Genomic DNA, 23,789 nt, shown 5'->3' on the forward strand with positions numbered 1-23,789 from the left:
GCTTTTCCTGTCCAGGCAGATTCTCATTTTGAGCCAGCCTTTCCCTGTTTCTGCATTGATCCTTTTGTGTTTCTTAGCTCTCTTGCAGCTGCTCCAAATTTAGCATCATCTGCAGTTGTAATTAATATGCTGTTTGCCTTTGTTTCAGGTCATTAATACAGATGTTGAATAAAAATCTTCTGCCTATTGATTCTGGCATGTTCCCATAAATAGCATCTGTGCACAGGCACAGTGTACTTGGGAGCCTAGCAACCCGCTGGCTCCCTGTTTGTGCAGCAGTTTAACCTCGGCTGCCTTCCTTTTGCATTCTCTCCCTGTCCTTTCCTTGATCCTTTTGCACAGGCTGGTTTGCTCTTTTCTCCTGCCCCAATTCTCCTTTGTTCCCCCTCTCAAATGCTACTCCCACTGCTTCTGTTCAGAAGCATTTTGCATCTGCTGTGCTCTATCGAGTGAGCTCGTGGTTGGAAATGCTCCTGTTGGACCTTATGCTTCTGCAGGGCTTCAAGGAGGAGAGCATGCTGCCTGTCCAGGGCAGAGAGGAACCTCTGCTCCGATGTATTAAATCATCCTTCTTTGAAACAGATCCTGGTTTACCATCCAGTCAAAGGCAGCTCGGCTTGGTGTTTTTGTTGTGCAGGGCCTGGAGCATTTTGCACAGACTCTGCTGTTTCAGGTACTTGCAGCCAGGTCTCAGACTTCTCCTGGACCTGCAGCAAGCCCCAAAACACCCTGCAGAGTTTTAGGTCTTAACTGGGATGACAGAGCTGTTGGCTGGGGATACATTTTGCACTCTGGCTGGTGCTGCGGCCTGACTGTGCTCAAGGATCCATCAGGTGAAGGGATGAGATCAGAGCCACCTTCTAGGCCTTTCTGTGCCACTGCAGGCACCCTCCTGGCTGCGATGGGCACCTGGACAGGTGTAGCTAAGGGCAGCTGTGGGCATGTCTGTGGCCATTGCTGTAAAAGGAGGTCCAGAGGCTGGAGTTTCTAGGGAATTGTCCCCAAATCAGCATGTTCACTTAAATGGGAGAAAAGTGAGCTTGACTGAAGCTAAAGTTCCTGTAATCTTTGCTTTGAGCAGACAGTGATTTAAAGCAAACCATAGCCAACTGAAATCTTCTGAAACTATGTCATCTTGAGGCTCTACCACCCATCCAGGTCGAACTAGCCATAGCTCTGAATAGCAGCAGGCATGGCACACAGCATTTTCCTACCATCCTAGGAGCTAGGATTATCTTCTGATAATTTAGCTCTTATTCTAAGTAAATTATTGGAAGTTTTACGGTAGCAGAAGCAAAAGTAAAGGCCTCTGAAGGCCCTGCAGACTTGTGGAGACCCCTGACATGCAATGCCCTAGTACCCAGAAGGTGCAGAGATATGCGAGTACAACACACGCTAAATAATGTGGGTATCTGCATTAACAGAGTGGATCTGAGCTCTCACACTGGACATGGTAATCGGGAGCTGACGCTGAGGAGGAGCTGGTTTTGGGTCCATGTGTGGCTGGAGGGTAGGACCCCACCGCAGGCGTAAGGCAGACGGCAGCACCATGGAGCCGGCTCTGGGCCGCCCTCCCAGCCCAGTGGCACACTTCAGCTCTGTGCCAGGTGGATGGCTGCCTGCCGGCGAGGCAGACACTCCATGCTGCCCGCAGTCCGTGAGCGAGGCAGAACTGAATAAACCATCAGAAAATGGCTTGGAAGGATCTTCCTCCTCTCCCTCTGGCTTTAGTCGGAAACTGAGCTGCGCAGCTCTAGCTTGCCTTTTCACAACAGAAACACCAGCTGTAAACCTGCTGTCTGACAGAGCTCTGTTTCCTCTCTCACCCCAGGTCTCTCCAGACAGCTTTTTCTGCTGTGTTAGCTTCTGCATTTTCATTTTTTCCCCCTGAAGTCATAATTCCTTTTTTCTTTTTCTTTTTCTTTTGGTATTAGCATGACACAACCTTTTGCCAGGTGTCAGAAGCAGCGGTATTTTATTCTTCCTCAACTATGGTCATCTACACTCCGAATTCAGAGTCTCTGGTACCTGTGGTGGCCCGTGAGCAGGTGTGAAGCCAGTATGGATGGGTAGCACGGCTTCAGTCCATAGGTTAAGTTTGAAATGCTGCAGTGTGATTTTTGCCTTGACAAGTCAGCCTGGTTACATTTAGCTCACTAAAACACGCAGGAGACTTATCTGGCTGCTTTAGCAGCTTTCACTTTGTACATTAAGTACCTCACTGAATTAAAAATAACTGTATTGTTCACTGTTTAGATCCCAGGTTGTTTATTGGTACTTGTGGTGGGGTTTTTTTCCCTTTTTTCTGCAATAACCATGGTTTTTATTCCTTATTTAAGAGACCTGTTTGGTTACAGATCTAAGAGGGAGTTTTTAGGATAAGGGGAAATTGCTATTAACTGAGCTGCTTTGCTCCACAAAGTGTAATCCTTTTGTGTTTCATGGAAATATCCCTCACTTCCCAAAAACAAGCTAGATGGGCAAGTAGTGGCTCTCTTCTAATGTTGTTACTGTAGCTATCATTATTGTGCATAATTAATGTAAAATGAAGTTGTTTATGGTCTGATTTTTATTTGAGTTCATAATGTAAAGGAAAGCTTAAGACCTATCTTTACACTGCAAATATTTGTCATCTTGGCTATTTGTACATTGTGAATTAGTGGCCAAGTAATATTTTCAAGTACCTTAATTCCTGTAAGAACCACAGAAATCTGTTATCATTGTACAGTGCATTTGCCTGACAGGATTTGTTTCTGCTGTAGTCACTAAACTTCTGAGTAATTTTGTTTGTTTGTTTCTGGCAATGTTTCAGCCTTCAGGATTTATATTAGGAAAATCCCTGCTGTTATGAGTCTGATGTGCTGCTTGCAAGGCTGCCAGTGCAGCAACAGGGCTTCTGCAGAAGTGTTTCAGATAAGTCCTCTTGTTTGTAGCCAAGGGCTTCCTGGGAAGCACAAACTGGGAAAGATGCTGGGAGGTGCTGGCATAAATCCCTTGTGTTCAGTGCAGCTATTTCATGTGGTCTGTGTGTTTTCTATCACTCGGTCTCTGTCTTGCACTGGACAGAGAAGCAAAGCAAGATCAACCTTAATGTTGCATGTGTCTCATTCTAACCTCTTATCTTTAATTCTGGTTTTAAGCAGTTGATCATGATTAAGATGGATGGATGCCTTGAGAAGCACTTGGTCAACTAAATTATCTGTCGCTTTGAAGTGGGAGAAAGCCCCTCTTCTGTGCATTAAGGAAGCGAAGAGATTGCTGAAGACAAGAGATTTCAGCCCCTATGACTAGCATGGGGTTAACTAGTCACAGAGCCCACAGACAACAGATTCTTGTGATGATTCAGGACTATAACCGTAATATTTTTATGCTATCTGGATAATGTCAGTATTCTGTGTCACAGATCTGCTCCCACAGTTACAGTAAATTGAGCAATTTGAAAGGCATTATTTAGCGATGTTTCTGCACGGCTCAGTATCACATACAGAAAATGACAGGATAGGTTTTTCCCAGCTTCATAGAAGTCAACGTCTGTGCAGTGGCAAAGCATGTTCAAGGACTGCAAGACTGAGTTGTGATGTTGGCGTTTTTACTGATCTGATAGCTGTAAAACAATCTGTAAATAATGTACAGAGAGGATGCATGATTTTCTGCTCATTTCTGCATCTTCCTTCAGGAAGCATGTAGAAGTCTGAATTTGGGGAGAGGTTTCAGCGCACTGGACTTAACTGCACAGGTGAGGCTTTTCTTGAAGTAGCTGGGACAGTGGAGCCTGCTGGAAAGGAGAACTGCCTCCTTGGTGATGGTGTCCGGAGTGGGTTTTAGAGATGCATCATCTTTACCTGGACCATTGTGGCTCCATTTGTCTGTTATATTTTGTGAGAAAGGCTTTGGTTTGCCTTGTGGAAGGTGACAGGAATTTGGGCCATGTACATAATGTGAAACAGTTTGGGTAAATCTGTTTTCGATAGATGCACCGGGTCCACTTACTCCTTCAGTCTGCAGGAGTGACAGTCAACGTGAAAGATGGCTGCCATTATTTTACCAAATATCTTTCTATTATATGTTCTTTTAGATGCTGTAATTTCAAGCACTGCGAGTTGGGAGTTAGAGGGACACAGTAGACACTCACCTATGTACACCTATTTTTGTTTTCTTTTTTGCAAAGACAGATGTTTTATATTAACGAGTGGAAAAAGCTGATTGTGGATTTCCTTCCAGCCACTGCATGTTTAACAGAGTTCCCTGCTGGACAGACTTGTGCAGACACAGACACAGTAGAAAACCCCCTTTTGAGAATAAGGGTTTTTTTTGTTCCAGAAACACTGTTTAGGTATTTGAAATAGGCAATTTTAACCAAAACATGCCTATGTATTTAGGGCAGCAGGAAGCCCTGGCTGAACAGCCCATCACTTGAGACCATGCCCTTGCTGAAAGGAGGACCAGAGAGGTAGTGATGCTGCAGTTGTTGGTGGTGGGGGTATTGTTTTAAGCATGGGGGTATGCTGTAGGGATGCATATGCTAGGGCTGTGTGTCCAGCCTGGAGTCAGTGGGATGAGTCCCACAGCTCCTGTGCTGTGTCGACCATCTGAAATAATGCTCAAAACAAGTCTATTTGGCCAGTTTTTTCATTAAAAACAGATGAGAATCAAGCAAAGACATGTCTGGAGGAGACTGGCAGTGACCTGATAGAAGAGCTGTGCTGCTCTTCTATGTGAGCAGTGAACCCGTACTGTCCTTGGCGAAGGTGCACTGCATAAACACGTCTTGGTGTGGTGCTTCAGTGCTGCCAAACCCTCCTGAACAGCACACGGGCTAAATGGGTAGGGGTGGGAGGTGGATTGCCATGGTCCTGGGGCCCGGAGACACGAGCTTCACCTGTCTGTCCAGCCTGGTCTCCTGAGTGACCCTGCAGGCGTCAGCAGGCAGGAGCAAGGATTATCTTGACATCAAAGAAAGCAAAAGCAATGGCAGCTGCCCTCGGCACATCCTGTGTTCTGTTTTTCTATCTTTCAGCATGTTTGTGTTTCATAATGACAGCCCTGGGCGTGACGGCTGGTGCGCATCGCCTGTGGAGCCACCGTTCCTACAAAGCCAAGCTGCCTTTGCGGATCTTTCTGGCTGCAGCTAACTCCATGGCTTTCCAGGTGGGGTTGTGGTTGCCTGTCCGGATTTGTGGCCTCCAGGCAGCTTTGTCTGTGGCGCAGGGATCCCCTCAGCTTAGAGACAGCAAAAGAAAAAAGAGCACCGGCAGAAAGACTTGCTGATTAAACACTGCTGGCTCAAGGGATGCAGCCCACCTCTTACCACCCACCTAACAGCGAGCATTAGACAGTCCAGGAGTAATAATTACTTAAGGGCCAGGTTGAGCGTGCCCAGACCAGCAGCTCAGCACCCCAGCAGCCTATTTGTGGCACAGGTCAGGTCCCATGCTTCAGAGGACAATATGGAAACTTTTGTAGGGGCCAACCTGATGCAAATACATCTGTGTAGTCGTGTCTCTTTGTCCATCCAGGCAGTTGGAGATTTTCACATGTCCAGAAAGGAGAGCAGGCATGCTTTTGCAATCTTAATTTATCTCTATTTTACACAGCATTTTTCATCAGTATAATGCAAACAGATTTGCAAAGAACTGTGTTACTAGCTCTGTACTTCCTGATGAGCAATCTTAGACCTCAAAAATGTTTGTGTAGCACCCAGCTGGTGGTAGGAGTTAGCCCAGAACCGGGATCTTCTCACTGTGAATTTAGTTACTCCTTTTTCAAAATAGATCTGAACCTGTACTATCACTAAGCTCACTAAGCTTGGCTGCTGTACCACCTTGTGGCACCAATTGCTAAGTCTGTGTTGTGCTTGGGAATTTCAGCTTTTTCCCTTTCAGCCTGTTTGGTTGACTTCTTGTTCATGCACCTTGTCAGAAGCTAAGTGCCCTTTTTTCTACTTCTGTACTGTTCATTTATCATCTTTGATGTATCTCTTTTTTTAGGGTGGAAAGAATTAATCTTGTTAATCCCTCTTGACATTACATAGAGCACAGTACTTTTGTTTGAACATGGGAACCTGTCCATTTTGACTCTAACACTCCTTTATTCTGAACCATATTTCAGCTGCTTTGTGCTGCTCAGTTCCTTGAAAAGCTTTGCAAACCCTTTGCTCGGCATACTGAAACAACTGCTTTGAGAACGAACCCCTGGTACTCTCCTCCTGTTTTACAGCTGATCTTATATTTCACATGTAATTCAAATAAATGTGTCGAGCTGGGTTGCAGTGAGCCTGCACATTGGGATTTCATTGCGTTCTGCTCCCCTGTTGCTATGGATTTTGCTCTCGGCTGCATTGGCCTCATCATTGCTTTTGGCTGAGGACATGGTGTGATTCTGAGGCAGGGAAGTGCTTCAAAGCAGCTTCAACTAAGCTACAAAGCTTCACACCTTGATGCCCTTCAACTGGAAGGAAAGCGAAACGCCAGATCCCCCACTCAGAGTAGTCTGAAGCCTGCTGCCAACTGCCATAACATCCACTGTCTGCCAAAGGCTGCTTTTGCCACCACAAGCAGGCGGTGAATGAGTCTTCAGGTCCGTCTCCCTCATGTTGGCTTTGGGAGGAAGAGTCAGCGTTGGAGATACCTACAGCATCCTTGGATGCTGCCTTCCTCAATATGCAGCCTTCTTGAAGGGCAGGGGAAACTGCTGAGCAGTTTTATCTTGACCCTACGTGGACTGTGGCATGTTGTGCTTCCTCTGAAGCACCATCAGACGCAGCTGATTTAGCCTTGTTGCCCAGTGCATTTTTATTATGAGTGGAGCATGCTGATCAGTATTTCCTCTCACCATATAAAGTGAAGATCTCACAATTTTGAAAGACTTTGTGCTTCTTGCTGCCACATGTCTGTTTAAGAACAGATAACGCTGGCTTCGTGTCTACTTGATCTCTTAGTGCTTAAGTTTCAGTGTCTCAGTTGAGACGTGCTGGTGTCTCCCCTGTTCCCTTGTTGCTCCTGGCCATGGCTGTGAAACAAGCAGTGGCATTTGGCTGAAGTGCTGTAAACATTTGCACACAGCTGCAGTGGCTGTGTGGAAACTTGTGTCAGCCTTGTTACGCAGCCCAATTTATTGTCACATTTCAGTCTGCAGGTTTATTAATGTCTGCTAATGAAAACCCATGTCTGTATCGCTGTCACAGCATGATGCTGTCACGCTCTGGAAGGGATTTCACTCCTGTGTTTGCCTGAAACTTGACCAAGAGCAATGTGTTCCTGAAAAATGGCTGCTATTAGTATGCTCGGAGTATATTTACACATGCTATGCTCCAGTTCTTGGTGTATTCATCACCAGCAGTTCTGGCCCCTGGCCTTTATTTCCTCTCAGCCTTTGTGGTTTTTAATTAGATGCAATTCAGTTGTTTCACAGCTTCCTAACTCTTTCCTCTGGGCAATCATGGTTTTCTGCCAGCCCTGCAGGTGTCTGCCATGGTATGAAAAGCCAAGTTAATTTCTCACAGTGTCATTGCTTTGACCTGGTTACCTGCTGTCCCACAAACAACTTTATTGAGTGCTCTTGTGACAAACTGATCAGTAGTCCCACTTGAAAAATTGTTTCTGGTTAAGAAATGGGACACTTCCTAGGTGTGCTTCTTGCATAGCCCTGTTTTGTTTTTAAGTGGCTTAATCTTGGCATTTTCCAGTCTTCTGGATATTCCCACTGAAGCTGCTTGAAGCAGTGTAGAGGCTTTCATTCCCTTTGATTTCTCTGCAGGAAAAAACCAAGATAGCAGCAAGGTAAAGATCTGCACTGGCTCTCACTGAGGAGGTTTGTGACTTCCTTTGCTTCACTCAGCTTACTTTGTTCTCTTGTGCAATGGATAGTTAAGGTGTGACATATGGAGTGCTGGTAAGGGGCTGATCTTCACTGCCTCTGCTCAGTGACTTGGGTGAGTCAGTGCTGCCGAAAAATGTTCCCCTTCCTTCCAGCGTCACCACAGCCATGGTGTGACAGTGCTACAGAGCACAACTGGGTGCAATGGAGCTGACATCTTTATGGGGCTTTTGTTCTTTCTTTGTCCCTTGTGGGCTCCTGCAGACAGGGAGCATCTTTGCAAGGCTGAAATTGAATTCGGATGTGTTAGAGGTCAATTCTTTAGCTGCTCTTTGCCGTTGTTCCTGGAGCCTCCTCAGCAGCACAGGCAGCCTCAGTGCTTTCTCTCAAATACTGGCAGCTGAGAGGAGGAGCAATGATTCCTGTGATGCTCTCAGCATAGGGCTTTTGTCTCCCAGAATATGGACATACACAGTTGTCATTGGCCTGGCCTTACTGTATCCTGCAGTGCATTCTCTGCCGTGATGGCCACCACACCATGGTTACTTATTGGCACTGCAAATGGTTTGTTCAGTTCTGCTGGGAGCAAAGCTGCTGTGGTTGGTGGCTGTGGGTTCTGCTGCTGTTCCTAAAAGTAACCCAAACGCTTCCTGTGTTTAGATATTGCTGCTTGGGTACCTCTCTGGCTGTGCAAAGATGGAAAAAACAAAGGAAAGCACACTCTGCTAAGCCTTCTCTTAGTTCACACTGTTGTGGATCTGGGCATTAGCTTACATTTTCACATTTTGGTGCTAATGTTGGGCAATTCAGTTTGTAGATGAACATGTGGCCTGAGCTTTGCAAGTGTTGTACACGCTTACAATGCCCTGCACCAGTAGCTCAGCACCACTGCAAAACCCACCAGTTTAGACCAATAGCCAGTGCATCCTGCAGTGCAAACTAGGAGACTGAATCCCTTCATCTAAGTGAACTCAGAAAGTCTTGCTTTGTGGATCCAAGTCTGAAACTGCGGTCCAGCCCTTCCTCCCTGCAATCCATGTAATCCTGTTTACAGCCATAAGGCATTTCATTGACCCGTATCGGCTGACAGCGGGAGCAGAGACAGGACTAAACTTACTTTGTATTTGATCTGGATCCAATGCTAAGCTGATGTCATGGGTCTAAGTCTTTTATTCCAGCCTGGCTGCAAAAACAAGGCTTGATTTCCTATAAAATAGGCACATCTCCTTTGATATCTCCATCTCGTGCTCTTGTACACATCCCTGCAGGCAGAGCAGTGGTATAAACGGAGGTGTCTGTTTTACTGGAACACGCAACCCTGCAAAAGACTGAGCATGTTCAGCTCCTGTTCAGGTCAGGAAAAGTCTTCCACAAGCTCTGTCCCATTTCCAGTACTGTGTTTGTTTCTGGGGAGCATCAGTGGTAACCAGCCACAACTAGCTTAGAAACAGGGTGCCAGAACTGAGTGCCTCTGCACAGTAGTGCCCTGAAAATAGATATGAGAGCTCCTCTGGCAGAGTCATAAAATAATAATGTGAACATGGACATACCTGCTCCCTCCAGCCCAGTGTCCATCCTCAGACAGTGAACTCTCAGAGAGGACACAGGACCAGAGCAGACTGATAATGGTAACTCCCAGGTTGGGGGCCACCTCCAGCCCCGGGACAAGTCCACTCTGTGTCACTGGTTCCCAGAGCACGTCTCGTTCTGTGTGGGCACTGACAGGAGCAGTGTGATGGGCTGGCTGGCTGCAGAGCCCAGCTCCCTCAGGATGTCTTTAGTTGATAACATTTTTTGAGGAGCAGCAGTGAGGGGCTTGTTGCTGTTACTGTGCGGGCAGGGAGCTGGAGGTGCTATTTCTGGAACAGCACCCAGCCTCTCTCCTCTCATCCTGCCCTGCTTTCTGTGCAGAACGATATCTACGAGTGGAGCCGAGACCACCGCGTGCACCACAAGTACTCTGAGACGGACGCAGACCCACACAACGCTCGCCGTGGCTTCTTTTTCTCCCACATCGGCTGGCTGTTTGTGCGCAAGCACCGGGACGTCATAGAGAAGGGGAGGAAACTGGATTTCACTGACCTGCTGGATGACCCTGTCGTCAGGTTCCAAAGAAAGTAAGTGGGAGCGCTCGGCCCTCATGCGAGGCGGGGTGGAGAGGTCCCTCCGCCTGGTTATATAGTTGTGGCTCATTTCTTAATTTTATCTTTCCCTTTTCTCCCCCAAGATAGCCCTGCCACCTTGATTGCAGGCATTAGGATTGCCATCCCTTCTGGCCCCCCCTATTGCTGTGTGGCTGATGCTTGCTGACGTGCCCTGTTCTTCTCCCTCTGCTTTTCCAAGAAGCCAGGGCTGGCTGTGCAAACACCCACAGAAGTTGCTGGGATCTTGGCCTTCTCCTTTGATCACTGGAGCAAAGGCTGCAGTCGCCAACTGCCTTAATGCAGAAGTGCACATCTCACTCTGCAAACTCACCTTCGGCACCTGCGGGCCTGTCATTCTTCACAGCATTCATTATCTCCCTTGAGAACTAGCACAGACCTAGTTCGGTTTGCTGCACAGTCTGTGAGAGGTGGGAATTGAGCAGCATGTCTTGTCCTCTATGTGATACCTGTATTATAGGCACAAATAGAAGACACTCTCTGCCTTGTGTGCATTTGGTCCAAGTACTTTGGCAAACCACGTAAGCTCATCTCAGAGTGTTTTATGGGTGAGAGGAGCAATCAGTTCAGTCCAGAAATCAGTTTCTTTCTGCATTGGAGAAATCTACGCACTAGGCAGAACTACATCTGCCTCAGGAGAGCTCCAGGAGTGAGGAATTCACTGCCTTCCATGTACTGTTGCTTTTACTGGTTCCTCAGTCAGGAGCACATGTTTGCAAAGGCTCCCTTGCAGTTTGCTGCAGCTCCTCTTGGCTGTGTTATAATCCATGCCAAGACAACAGCAAGCCACAGGCCTGCACAAGAAGCAGGCTCTGCTGCTTTGGTTATGCTGCAGCCATTGTGTAGTGAAGAAGCATGTTTTCTTCAGAGAATTTATGTCTTAGCAAATGTCTCTGTTCTGGATTTGAATTTAGGACTTTGGAATTTACCTTCCCTTATCTGGGAAGAAAAATTCAGGTTTTTCCTTTCTATAACATTGAAGTGTTGGGGAGCTTTTGACAGCATGGAAAACCTGGCAGATCAGTTCAGTAAGAATCACAGTAAAAGCTGCTTCTTTGTCACATTTTGTTTTATGGCCAGATTTAGCTTTGCTGAATTCAGTGGTGCTGGTGAGTTGTGGATGAGGCACCACTCAGTCTACAGTTTAAAACCATGTCACTTCAGCTGCAGTCACAGTATGGCTCCAAGCATGACTAACAACAAAATTTGACCCTCTGCGCGTAATGGAGCAATGATCCTACATGTGATGTGAGAGAGACACTCACAGGTGAAGTGTCTTCATGACAGTGTTTTCATGTGGTGAAAGCAGCGCTGTTCCCAAAGCATGTATGAGTTCCCCTGAGCTCCAGGGAAGGACATTTCTTATACCGGGGAGGTGCTTCAATCAAAGGGAGACAAAGAAAACATAGTTGCGTGCTCATTCAGATGTGAGATCTTGTGTCTTCATTGAAGACTTCAGTCTGGGCTTCTTGCATCTCACATAATGGTTTTAATTGGTGCCTGAGAAGCTGTTTTCATATTTTATTTTCTTTTCATGGAGTGGGCAAAGCTTTGAACTTTGAAGCAGTTTCTGGACTGGAAAATATTTTTCTCATCCTGCTCTACTTAAATCCTGACCTGAGATTTGCAAACCTCATCCACAGCCTGGTTCAGAAGGAAATTTCAGTGGGAAATTATCCCTTATCTTTGGTGGAGAATGGGGTCTGTTTCTTTTGGAGAGCCTTGGCTCAGAGAAGTGAAGATCGAGTCCTGTGAGAAAGCTGAGGAGATGCTCACTTTTCACCATGGTGCTGTGTTGTGGGAGAGCTGCTGCAGATCTCCTGGAGTGCAGCATGGGAGGCACAACCTCAAACAACAACAAAAAATACCAAATGAAGAACTTGCATAGCAAGAGGGTAATTTATTTCATACACAAGATGAACAAAACTAGCTGGTGTGTTGTAGATGAGAACTATGTTAATGGAAACTTTCTTCCTTCCAAAAATACTGTTAATATTAATATTTTACAGTCCTCTGTGGGTTTTAGTTGAAAATTGATTGACAGTTTTTTGTCAAACCAAACTGACAGTTCTTCCTATCTGAACAACTTTTAAGCAAATGGAAGGTGTTAACAAGCATTTAATAAATGCAAACTCTGTTCTTCCTCATCCCTTCCAGAAAATTCAACAAAAGCAAGGGTCCATTTTAAACCTTGCTAAACATTTTAAACAAACAGGATGGGTCTTAACTTGTTTCTTTTCTTTCTACATCCTTCAAAATCCTTTCACCTCAGCCTACAGCTCCAGTTTCACGTGGCAGCTTGCTTTGAAGATAATACCCCAGGATCTCTGTGGGCTGTAGTAAATTTGGTCTCTGGGGAGGTGGAAGGGCTCAGTGGGGAGGATGGGATGGTGTTTCATCTCAAGCTGGAGACGCTGTAGGTGGCTCCTAAGCTGCACTGTCTGCTGCTCTCCGTTTCCGAGTGCCATTAGCCCGCTCTCCATTTAGAGTAACTTATTTCCTATGTTGTTTTTGGCTTTGCCTCCCCACTTCTCACTGGGCTTTTCCAGTCCTGGAGTTGAACCCCAGGCACACAGTGTGTAGCCAGCTCTGTGCTTCCCCAGGATGAAAGGTGCTCAGCTTGGGGGGGATTTGCTTTGGGACTGGGTCTCAAATGTACAGCCCCAGTGTTACCTGCTGCTTCTGGGGTTTGGGTTGTCTTGGCACTTTGATTTGCACTTGGAAAAATTACATCATGATTGTGGATGCTTGAAATGAGGTGGTATGGCAGCCTTTCAAAATGAAAAACCGATTGCTAGCTTCCTGCTGTTTCCAGTAAGCATTTCTGGGTATTCTTCAGAAACACCTGTGATATGAATGATGCTGAAATTTGGCCTGAAAGATAAAATCGGCATTATTAACATTTTTTTCCCTTATTACTGCTCCTGACATATCCAGTTTATATCTTAAACAAAAAACCCAACCCTCAACAGCTTAAGCTCCAAAGAAATGGATACAGCTAATGTCTACCAAGACATAGTTTCAGTTTGACAAGCAAAAACGGGATTTTAGGTTGAGCCTGTTCCTCCATTCTTGGAATGGGTCATCGATTTTTCAGCAGTCCTTCTCCTGATGTGTTTCCAGACTGTCCTGGTAGTTGTAGCTGTTCCTTAGCTGGGACTTCATCTCCATCAGCATCTCCTGGTGCTTTCCAGTGCAGGTGAGTACTGGTGCTTTTGCTGCAGAGAGGATGAGAATGGGAGCCATGGTCCATCCTAGCCATCAGTAGCTGGCTGTGGTACTGAGTGATAGCCAAGGCTTGGTGCCAGGAGGATGCAGTAGGTGCAACCCAGCACTTCTGGGTTGGGACTTTCAGCCTGGCTGGGATGTGGTGCCTCACTTGGAGGCAGAGGTGCCTCACTTGGAGCAGTCTCATTCAAACCCAGAACATGCAGGAGGAAGCAGTCCCTCTGCAGCACCTTGGCTCTGGTCGCCTCCCTCTGCCTTATAGCTCTGAGAGCAGAGCAAAGAGAGGTTGTGGGGCAGCCCAGGGTATGCCAGGAGTTTCTGGCAGAGCTGTCTCTGGAGATCCAACCACACTTCACCCCCAGCTGTCATTCCCTGTCTTTTTCTTTCCCTGCAGGTATTACAAGAGTTCGGTCGTGCTCATGTGCTTTGTGATCCCCACCTGTGTGCCATGGTACCTCTGGGGCGAGAGTCTGTGGAACGCCTACTTCCTGGCCTCCATCCTGCGGTACACCATCTCCCTTAACGTCACCTGGCTGGTCAACAGCGCCGCCCACATGTACGGCAACCGCCCTTATGACAAGTACATCAACCCCAGGCAGAACACCTTTGTCACTCTGGGAGCCATGGGTAAGTGCTAGAGCCCTGGGTAGAGCTTTGCAAACTCAGAGCGAAATCCCGTCCTGTTTCACTCTGGTCAAGGCTTTGGGCATCTACAGCTGGGCACCACTTGGAGCTAGGGCTTGGAGGAGGCTGGAGGCCCTAGAGAAAGGCTCCCTTGTTTTGCTGATGGTGCCCACATTGCAATAAGGCCATGTAGTCTCTGGGATAAGGTGTGTTCTCAGTAGCAATCCTCTCTTCTCAGCAGTCGGCTGGGGACAGTGCTGCAGAAATAAGTGACTCTGCTTCTTAATCGCTTGTGTCTCCCCTCCAGAAGCACTTACAGTTTTCTCCCCTGAGCATAAGGGGTGGGACATGCCACTTCCTACTGGGGAGGAAACCCCCAAAGCACTGCAATGGAGTCTGTTGTGAGTCTGCCCCAGAGGTCTTCCACAGCCAGGGGTGGAGCATAGCCTGTGCTGGATTCAGGACCTGGGAAATGGGCCTTGGGATATCCCTCCCGAGTGTGTCCCTAAGTTCATAAACATGTTGGATGTGTGGTCTTTAAACTCTCTCTGTTTTCCAGGTGAGGGTTTCCACAACTACCACCACACCTTCCCCTTCGACTACTCTGCCAGCGAGCTGGGCCTGAAGTTCAACCCCACCACCTGGTTCATTGACTTCATGTTTTGGTTGGGGTTGGTCACTGACCGCAAACAGGCCCCGAAGGAGATGATCCAGGCTCGCAAGGAAAGGACTGGAGATGGCAGTCCTTGAGAAGTAACGCTTAGCTGTGCCAGCGCTGTTGTACACACGGGCGGGTGTGCTTGCACCTCCATGCCCACCGTGGATTTATTTTCCTCTGGGTAAAATTAGTTTTTTTCAGATCAGTTTGGCTGAATTAATTCCCCAGGAACAGATTTGGCCCCAGCTTTTTTTCCTTATTAGCTGTCTTACATCCAAACTTCAGACTACTAAGTGTAAAAATGTTCTATATTATTTAATATTGGAGTTAAACAGGAGAGGAATTTTATTTTAGTCTCTGTAGTTCATGTCTGAAATACATTGTAATTTGCTTGTTCATGGTAAACGTGTCAGGTTGGAGGAACTAACTATCCTTTCCAAGTGTAGTTAGGGGAGATTTTGTTTCTACTATTAATTGAATATGCGTTTGAGATGTCGTAGAGCATGGGGCAGGGCCCAACGTGCTGTTTCAGCTACAGACTAATGGGAAGGAACAGTAACAGCACCGAGGAAAACCACAATGTCCAAGGGAAAAAAGTCAGCCTAGATTTAGTTAGGCGTTAGTTTGAAAATCTGCTTTCTTTTTGTTAGCCCTGTTAGCCAGCCCAGTGCACTGCTGTCTTTGCTAAATATGAAAACCATTTATTGCTGAGCAGGCTTTTGTGTTGAAGATTAGTCTCTATACAGGCCAAAATATCAACTGATACTATGTTGAGATGATTCCTTTGTTGTTGCATTTACATTGTAATTTGTAAAGGTATAGAGCTCAACAATGTCTTAAGCCAAATAAAGCTTCGATTTCAATGTTTGGAGACCTCAGTTATATTCTAATCAGTCATGACCATCGATGCATGCATATTTTAGCTCCTTTTGCACAAGAGGCCTCTTTTTCTTTTTCTGCCTTTGACTAGCAGGTCTTAGAAAGCTGACCTTTATCTAAGTCAGAGTCTCTACTAGTATTTCAGCTGCATGCAACATCTATTGGTTTCTGAGCAACATATAAAGACAGTTACGTAGCTTCTGAATTTAACAGTTGCCTTGTTTAAAATAAAAACAAACAAAAAAAACAGATTAAAAAAAATACTAAAAAAAAAAAGCATGTGGAATTAATGGGACATGTAGCCCTTTGTGTTAGATGTTAGCCAGTGCAGGAGAGAAGCTTTGTACTGTCAGCACTGGAGTCAATTTGAAGATAGAGGGCGTGATTTTCATTTATGAAGAATGTCGCTGCCTTGCCCCTCGGAGAGGGAATGCCAGAGTTTCCCAGCTGCGTGGCCCCACACCCCGGGCAAGGGAGGGATCTCAAGATAACTGAGACTCAGGCCCAGATACTTTCAGGAAAGATGTAGAACTGAAAAAAAATAAAATAAAATGGTTTCTTTTTTGTTCTGTTTGTTGTTTTTTAAATGATGCCATATAATATAAAAGAGTTGTCTTTATTCTGTATTTCATCTGGCAGGTGTTTTAACAGTGTTACTTTGCCATTAATGACGTGTAAACTCTTGAGTGATTTACAATAAACAGTTACGAGTTAGACTGGCCGCTGTGTTTCATTTTGAAGCGTCTCTGAAAGCGAAGAGCATTGTGCATCACACATCAGGACAGCAGTGTTTTGCTTGGTGTTTTCAGCTCTTTATTTGATGCAGTGTTTGTAAAATACACAGCATTTCTGCTTTCCTTGTTAGTGGAGGAGGAGTGTTGTGAAATGGAAGGGCACCAGGAGATTTCATTACTTCGAGCTTAGTGAAAGGAGACCGTGGCAAGTTCTTGCATGTGAAAAATCTCGCTTTAATAGCAATATATCAGCCCAATGTGACTGCAGGGCAACTCTTAGACCAAAAAACCCAAGTATTTTGTTTAATTTCTGCTCTAAGTTCTCCTTGCTGAGATGTGCCTGAAGACCTGGGTGTGCCAGAAGCCATGTCTTGCTGTGCATTTATTTGGAGTCAGGGCTGTTGGACAGACACGGGAATTAGACACACATGGGTAGGAGACATCCCCTCCCCGACCCCTACGGTGCCTGCCGGGGGGTTGGAAGCAGCCTCCCAGAGGGGGAAGCTTTCCAGCTTGCTGGCTACAAAGGTAAGCACTGCCGCTTCCTTCCCCATGCAGCTGACAGCCAGCCGGAGAGCAGTAAAAATCACTGCGAACCTGCCCTCAAAATGATGAGTGCTATTGGTATGGACTTGATTTTTGGATGTAGGAGCAAAGCTGGGAAGATGCAAAAATGCCTGATCTTACTGGTGCTCCCATCATTTTGTTTGTGCAATTTCGTGGCTGGAGAACAGCAGTGAACGTGCTTTACAGGTGCTTGCAAACACATCTTCCTGTTGATCTTTATCATACTTTTTTTTTTTTTAAATTTCGTACTGCTATTACTTGGACTTCCTTAAGCTGTTTCTCTCAGGTACATTGATTTAAGAATAAAAACTGGCCTTGAAAGAAGGACATGCTGTTCTGAGCCTCTCTGACTGCCTGAAATTGCAACGAGGGTAATACTCTTCCCCCCCTGCCTTCTCCCTCTTCTCTACACTCCCCCCTCTGTGGGTGTAAGACTTCAGCAGTAACACCGCTTCCGGTGGGATTCAGGGATCTGAGATTTTGAAACCGTGGTCATGTTACCCATGGTTTTAAAAAGCTGAAAGTAAGGAATTCAGAAATCCATTCAGAGAAGGAAAAGCTCCTCCATCAAATGTCTTACCTTGCAGCCTGCACTACCTGAATTCCTGTTTCTGTGCATGACCTCCTCCATGTGGTGGACCTGAGCAAAAAAAGAAAAATGCCAGTTAGCCCTTGCAGGAAGACTAGATTTTTTTTTTAAGAGAAAGCCTTGAATTTTGATAAAACTGGGAATACTTCCATGCATTTCTGGTTTTGCTTATTTGTTTTGGTTTTTTTTTTCCTTATGTTTTGTTTTTGCGTGTTTGGTTTGTTTCATAAATCATTTTGGCCACGTTCTCCAGTGTGGTCTCCCTATTCTCATGAAGATGTAGGGTCCCTGGCGGGCAGGAAGGGCCCCAGCTGCCCTCTCAGGCACTAGGACTGAGAGCAAGAGGTACTTGTACACGGTCCCATGTAGTGTTTTGCTGAGGGTCTCCAGGTTCTCAGCTTTGGGTCACAGCAGGGACAGGGTCATTTTTACCTTTTTTCCCAGAAGCGGCAGGGCTCTTGGGAAATGCAGTGTTGGCTCAGGAGTCCTGTGCTCGTCCTACAGCAGAAAGCCCCTGCAGAAAGGCCCTGCTTTCTGCTGTGGGGCAGCTTGCAGAAGCGCTATGTCTGTGCTGGGACTTGGCATGGTTGCTGAAGGCAGATTTTGGCTGTAACTTACAGAGTGTACTTGGATATGTAAATATGAGTGAAATCCTGCCTAGGCTGTGTACAAACATGACTGTCAGGGTGTGAATTGAGGCCAAGGCTGTGACAGCTGACTACAGAGGAGCTTCCAGTCTCTGTCTAACCCCATCTCTGCCGCAGTCACGCACGCAGACTGGGCTGCATTTGGGTAATCCCCAGAGCTGGAGGCAAGTGTGAACAAAACCTGCTGGCCTTGGAGCTACACCTTGAGAAAGGGGCTGCAGTGAGAGGGTGTGTGCTGGCACTGCTTCAAGGTTTGTGCAGCAGTCTTTGAAAAGCAGCCAAGTGGAGCAGCCATCTCCTGTGCCCAGCAGCCTTGCTGCTGTGGGCTGAAGAAGGCTGGTGGCAGTCCTGCTCTGCATCCTTATGCTGGATGCTGTGCCGGGATCCTGCGTGGTATCACCAAAACATCACTTAGCCTTTTGGCACTTGGATGCCGAGCTTTAGCACAGGGGCCTGGGGTGGGAAAAGGGTGCATGGTCAGCCCTGGGCTGGTCATCAAATCCTGAGCCAGTTTAAAATACCTGGTGAAAGTGGAGGATTGCTGGGGGGGGCGCAGGTATGTGCAGAAGGTTGCTCGGGCCATCAGGGGTGGATTTCTGCGCGCTGGATACAGTGGCTCTCCCTTGTAACCACGGGTGATGTCTTTGTCCCTATCTCCCTCCGCAGGTTGCAAGTGAAAGGCAACAGCCGTCCCCTGGCTGGTGCTGATAAGTTTTCAGGCCCAGGAATTGGCAGCCAGAACACGGCTCTCTGAAAATAAGCCCACCAGATGGGAAATGCTGGTATCGTGGCGAGCTGTTAGGGTGGGAGGCTTTCAGGAAAAAGCAGCTCTTCTGAAAGGTCTCCTGTGTCCACATGAGGCAGTCCACGTCAGGCTGGTAATGTTATGGCAGACCTATGGGCTCTGGTTAGCTGGCATTTGGGGTATTTGCAGTTGGAAGGGCTCTCAGTTTGGAAGGATTTTTAACACCTGATGATGTATCAGCTCCCAGACTGTGGCCCCAAAGGCACGGCCAGTCAGGGCCTGTACTACCTCAGTATTTTTGCTCCTGGGCTGTTTTGTAGCTGTACTCTTATGCAGAAAGGGTCTCTCAGCAAGTTTTCACTGGGGCTTCTTTTCCCACCTTCTAGTGCATTTCTGGGAATCAAGGTACAATTTCCCTTAAGACCTTTTGAAAGAAGAATTAAAAGAAAAAGTGAAAGCAGTGCCAGCGGGAAAGGAGACATTTGCCAACGCGTGCCCACGTGCCCCAGCCCCTGCATTGGCTCTGGCTCAGTGGTGCCCAACCCCAGAGCTGAAACCCCTGGCATCTCAGGGGTGCACATCCAGCAATGCCAGTCCTACTAGATGGAGGGAGTAGGGGTAAAAAAAAACCCAAATCCCCCAAACCTAGCAAAGCACTGGGTTTGCGAAGGAGTCTGGAGCTGACACTGGATGGTCTGGAGGCTTTTGCTGTTTAAATCCTGCCTCGTGCACAGGGCACATTGTATTTACTGAGTGCATCTTCTGCTGTCTCACTTCTTGGAGAGTTACACCCTGATTTAGACTTCTTTTCTGAGAAAACGATAGCAGAATTCCTGCCCTGGTTTTGCAAACCTGCAGCCAGCTGACCGTGGCAGGTCTGTGCTGCTGCTCTGCACCCCAGCTGCCACCAGGCCCATCCCATCCTGCTGACTTGGGCACAGCCATAGCAAGTCCCAGGGAGGTGAACAGTTTGGATCCTCGGGGTTGTGCTGCTGCCCACCCCTCCCTTCCCGCAGTGGCTGTGGCCATGCTGGGGTTAAAGACAAAAGGGCAGGGAGCAAAGGTATGGTCCCCGATCAGGTAAAAGTGGGGCCCTGCACCACCCTGCATCTGTACAGATAAATCCACCCCCCAAGAGAAGCAAACAAGAAGCAAAGCTTGCAAGCAGGACACACACACACACACACAAAAGAAAATCCCCTTTTGCAGGCCAGAGAAGGTGCCAGGGAGAAAAGCTCCAGTGACCAGCAGAGATAAAAACCTGAGGTGAAACAGTACCTGCCATCTCTGCATAATGCCTAAACCTGGTATTAACCAGGGATACTGTTTTCCTGGCTGACATAATTCCACTAGTGCTTATAGAATAATAACAGGAAATCATTATTTTACTAAATCTCGTTTTGCTTAGAAAAATAATCTGTCTTTTTTACAGTGTTTTCTCTGCTTCACATGGGACCATTTTCCCATCAGCCAAACATGCACCCGCTGGAGGGCACACGATGCCACAGCTCTCACCTGCACACATCGGGACCTCAATGTTTCCTGACTGTCTTGCAGGCAAGTCCTGTTTATCCCATGTATTTGTCATCACAGCTGTAATTTTTTTTTACTTCTCTTTTTATGTATACAAAAAATTTTGTATGAATTTTCTCCATTTCCCTTCCTACCATCTAAATGGTTTCGCTTCCTTGCTGGGGTGGGTCACTTCAAATTTGGTGCTCCGGTCCCAAATCCAGGTGAATTTTTCTCAGCTGGGATATGTGGGTGAGCTGGGAAGAGGGAGTGCTTCGTCTCTGAGGGCTGGGATCTGGGGATAACTCTTAGGGTGAGAGAGAGCACTTTGTGGGTGACTGCCCCTCCAGCAAACCCCAAGCACGTGTATTAGTGCCAAGTCTGGGGTGCACGTGCTCAGACGGTGTCTGTTCAGCAGCAGGGCATTTGGAGAAATGAAGCCTATCAAAATATTTTAAAAGCTGGATGAGGGAACAGATGGCTTTGATGAGAGATGATCTGGCTAATTAAATGAGGGTTAACACTTAAACTAAGAAGCAGTTGCTTTATTTAGCCAATATATCAAGGTGTGGAACAACTCCGACCGTGGCTGCTGAGAGATCCCTGGCCCATTCCTCACCACCCCCATTTCTGGGTGGGTGACATTTCTTGCTAGGCCTCACTCCAATTTTGGAGTGGAAAGGAGCAGGACAGGAAAACCAAGTGGTATATCTATTTTCAGAACACAAATATTTCCCAGAAATGAAAGCAAACTCAAAGCAATTCCCTTTTTCTTCTTCCTTGTTCTTTTTACCCTTTTACCCCCCCCCCAAGAAAATCCCAGCAAAACAGTAGCCAGTCTGCAATTGTAAAATCACCCCAGGGTGGACTGCAATTAGAGGGGGATGAGGTTGCTTTGTTTCATCCTGAGCTGCGAGTGAGATCTGCAAGGGCAGGGCTTAGCTCTGCAGTAGCCCTGTTTTTTAAGAAAAAATAAATTATCTCCAAGGCCTGAACCTGCTCCTTGATGTCACAGCACAGGGGCTCAGCCCTCCCACTCCTCTCCATCACTGGAAGAAAGTGGATGCAGAGCTAGCAGTGAAGAGCACTGATGTGGTGAAATTTGGACAGGGAACACCCATGTACTGTAAGGCACTGGAGGGAAGGAAATATTAATTAACACAGCAAAGCCATAATTTTGAACATTTGCTTGTGTTGGAGCTGGTCCCCTTTCTGGGCTGGGAAAATTGCCAGGCAGATCCCCAGTGGGTTTTGGTGGCCCAGCAAGAAACCCCAGAGAGGACCAGGGCAGCAGAAGTCATATGCAGCTCACAGCATCCCAGCAGCGTTGTCACGTCTGTGCACCAGCGTCACTGCAATTTTGTCCTCAAAGACATGGGCCAAGCAGGGAGAGACATTAGTGTAAGCCTCTGGCACATCCACCCCTGGGAAAGAAAGCCAGACATAGCCCCAAATGAGATGGGGGAACATGGTTGTGGCTACTCATCTTTGCCATGGTAGTGCTGGTGAAGACGTGGGAGGAAAGATGCTTTCCTCAGGTCAAGGTGAGCTTGCAGTGGGCTTTGGGATGTGTAGTGTTACTGCGAGGGAAACGGAGGATGTGTTATTGTGAGATGCAGTTCAAAAGCAACATGCACATGTGCCCCACCTCCCTTCCTTTATCCCTGCTCACCCCTTGGCAGGGGGGTGCTGCTGGATGAGGCTCACAGGAGAGGGGGGCTTCTCTGTGTGTCCCCTGGAAAAAAAAAAAAATCACTGTGTAGGAAATATCACTGTGGGCCCACAGAAAGCCCCCCTTGACTGGGGGTGCTTCCCAGCACCTCTGTTGCATCCTGCACTGGGTGGGCTCCAGCACATGCTTGCTGTCCTCAGCCTGTGCCCTTTTTCTAAGCCATGATTTTTAACTTGTGAAAGGCCTTTGGTGGGGCTGTCGGCACCGTGCATTTTCCAGCACTTGAAGGGACACCATCTGCTCAAAAAAGAGCTCCTGTGAACAAAATGTTTCAGACGCTCAGAGTTTACTGCAAATGAAATCGCTTTAAAATCCCATATGCTCCATTGTTTTCCTTCCAGCTTTGGCTGATGGCAGAGGTGCAGTGACTAAGACAGTTTCTGATTAGTCACTGGGTTTTCTTTTTTTGCCCAAGATCACTAGGGCTGAGTGCTGTCACTTCTCACCTGTCCGACAGAAGGATTTCTTCATCCTCAGCTGCTGACAGCCAGTGGTTACTGTTGTCCCCTCTGTCACCTTCCCTCTGTCAAGTGAGCTTGCTTGACTTCTGCTATTGCCAGAAGCCTTGCAGGCAAAGATGTGGGTAACACTGATAGTTCAAGCTAACTTTTTTCCAGGCATCTGATTTTGGGGACTGTCTCAGTGATGTGGAGGCAATAGCACTTCTTGGTTCAAGGAAACCAGTGCCTAGCAGTCACTTGTCATGGCCTGCAGCTCCTTAGTGTGACAGTGCCATGGGGCAGCAGTAGAGGCATGCAAAGGGAAAAACATGGCCAAGACCTCTGGGTTTTGTGGGGTTGCTTTTTAATGCTGCCAGAAGCCATCTATTAGTCCAGGATAACACAAGATTTGAAATACCAGAGCAGGGAGAACATTATTTCAGCTCTAAAAATATCACCCTCAGCCTTTAAAATACCAAGAAGCATACGCAGCATTGCCTTTCTGCGAGAGCAGTTGGCCTCTCCCTTAGCACAGCTGCCACCGCAGAGACGCAGCCACTTCAGTAAGGACTCAGGGGACCAGCTGGTGCCCCTTGCTGTGAGAACCTGTGCTTTGGGGGGTTTGTCATCCCCAGGGACCAAAGAGCCGAAATTTCTTCAGGGTCTGCCATGAGGGTCAAAGCTGCAGGGAGAAGGAGCATTGCTTGGCCCCTAGAAAGACAGTGTATAAAACTGCTGATGTATAACTTGGCTCGCTTCTGGGGGCTGGTGTAAATTTAGGCAGGTGGCTGTCTTGTTCATAAGCAATAGCACCAGGGCACAACTTTGACTAAGTGCCTTCTTATTTGGGTTTTAGGAGAAGAAAGAGTCATTAAATAACATTGGTCATACTGCATCCTGGCAGAGAGAGCGTGGAGGGAGGAGACAAAAGTGGCTGCGTTCACATTGACTTAACGCCAGGAAGGCTGGACAGTGAAGGGACACCTCCACCCCAGGGCATGGCTATTCCTAAGCTGTTCTGCTGGCAATGTTTCCTCTCAGACTTCCAACCACAGATGCTTTATGGAGACCACAAAGCCCATCACGCAGTAGGAGAGGAGGTGGAAGAGGACAGTCTGACCCAGGCCATTCCTGGGGTCTCTTGCTGTTGGGTGGCTGCTTCTTTCAGTTCTTCCAAAATATTTAGCAAATGGGTGCCACTTCCCAGGAGGGCTGCAAAGCTGTTTGCTGGAGGTTTTGGGCAGTGAGCCCTCCTCAGTGCCTCTGGGGTCTCCGGAGCAGCAGATTTACTTAGAGCCACACACCAGACTGGTGCTGCTGGGACTGGGGGGGCGGAAAGAGAAGGAACCAACTTACAGCCTATCTCATGGCTAAGCCAGGGACAGGGCGCAGTCAGAGGGCCCCGCCCACTGCTGGGGCTGAGCACGGGACTCGTTTTTGGGAGAGACTGGGCCGCC

The 23,789-nt window shown here is 47.3% G+C and overlaps 1 protein-coding gene across 1 annotated transcript; it reads left to right on the top strand.

Moving 5' to 3' along the window:
- Positions 1-5,022: 5,022 nt before the first annotated feature.
- SCD5 (stearoyl-CoA desaturase 5) lies at positions 5,023-16,081 on the top strand. Its single transcript, XM_010180423.1, has 4 exons — positions 5,023-5,148; positions 9,727-9,932; positions 13,600-13,832; positions 14,389-16,081. The coding sequence occupies exons 1-4, from the start codon at positions 5,035-5,037 to the stop codon at positions 14,577-14,579; spliced, it is 744 nt and encodes a 247-aa protein (XP_010178725.1). The 5' UTR covers positions 5,023-5,034; the 3' UTR covers positions 14,580-16,081.
- Positions 16,082-23,789: the final 7,708 nt, after the last annotated feature.

Source organism: Mesitornis unicolor, unplaced genomic scaffold (assembly GCF_000695765.1).
Source record: "Mesitornis unicolor isolate BGI_N332 unplaced genomic scaffold, ASM69576v1 scaffold9393, whole genome shotgun sequence".
In the NCBI taxonomy this organism is placed as follows: Eukaryota; Metazoa; Chordata; class Aves; order Mesitornithiformes; family Mesitornithidae; genus Mesitornis; species Mesitornis unicolor.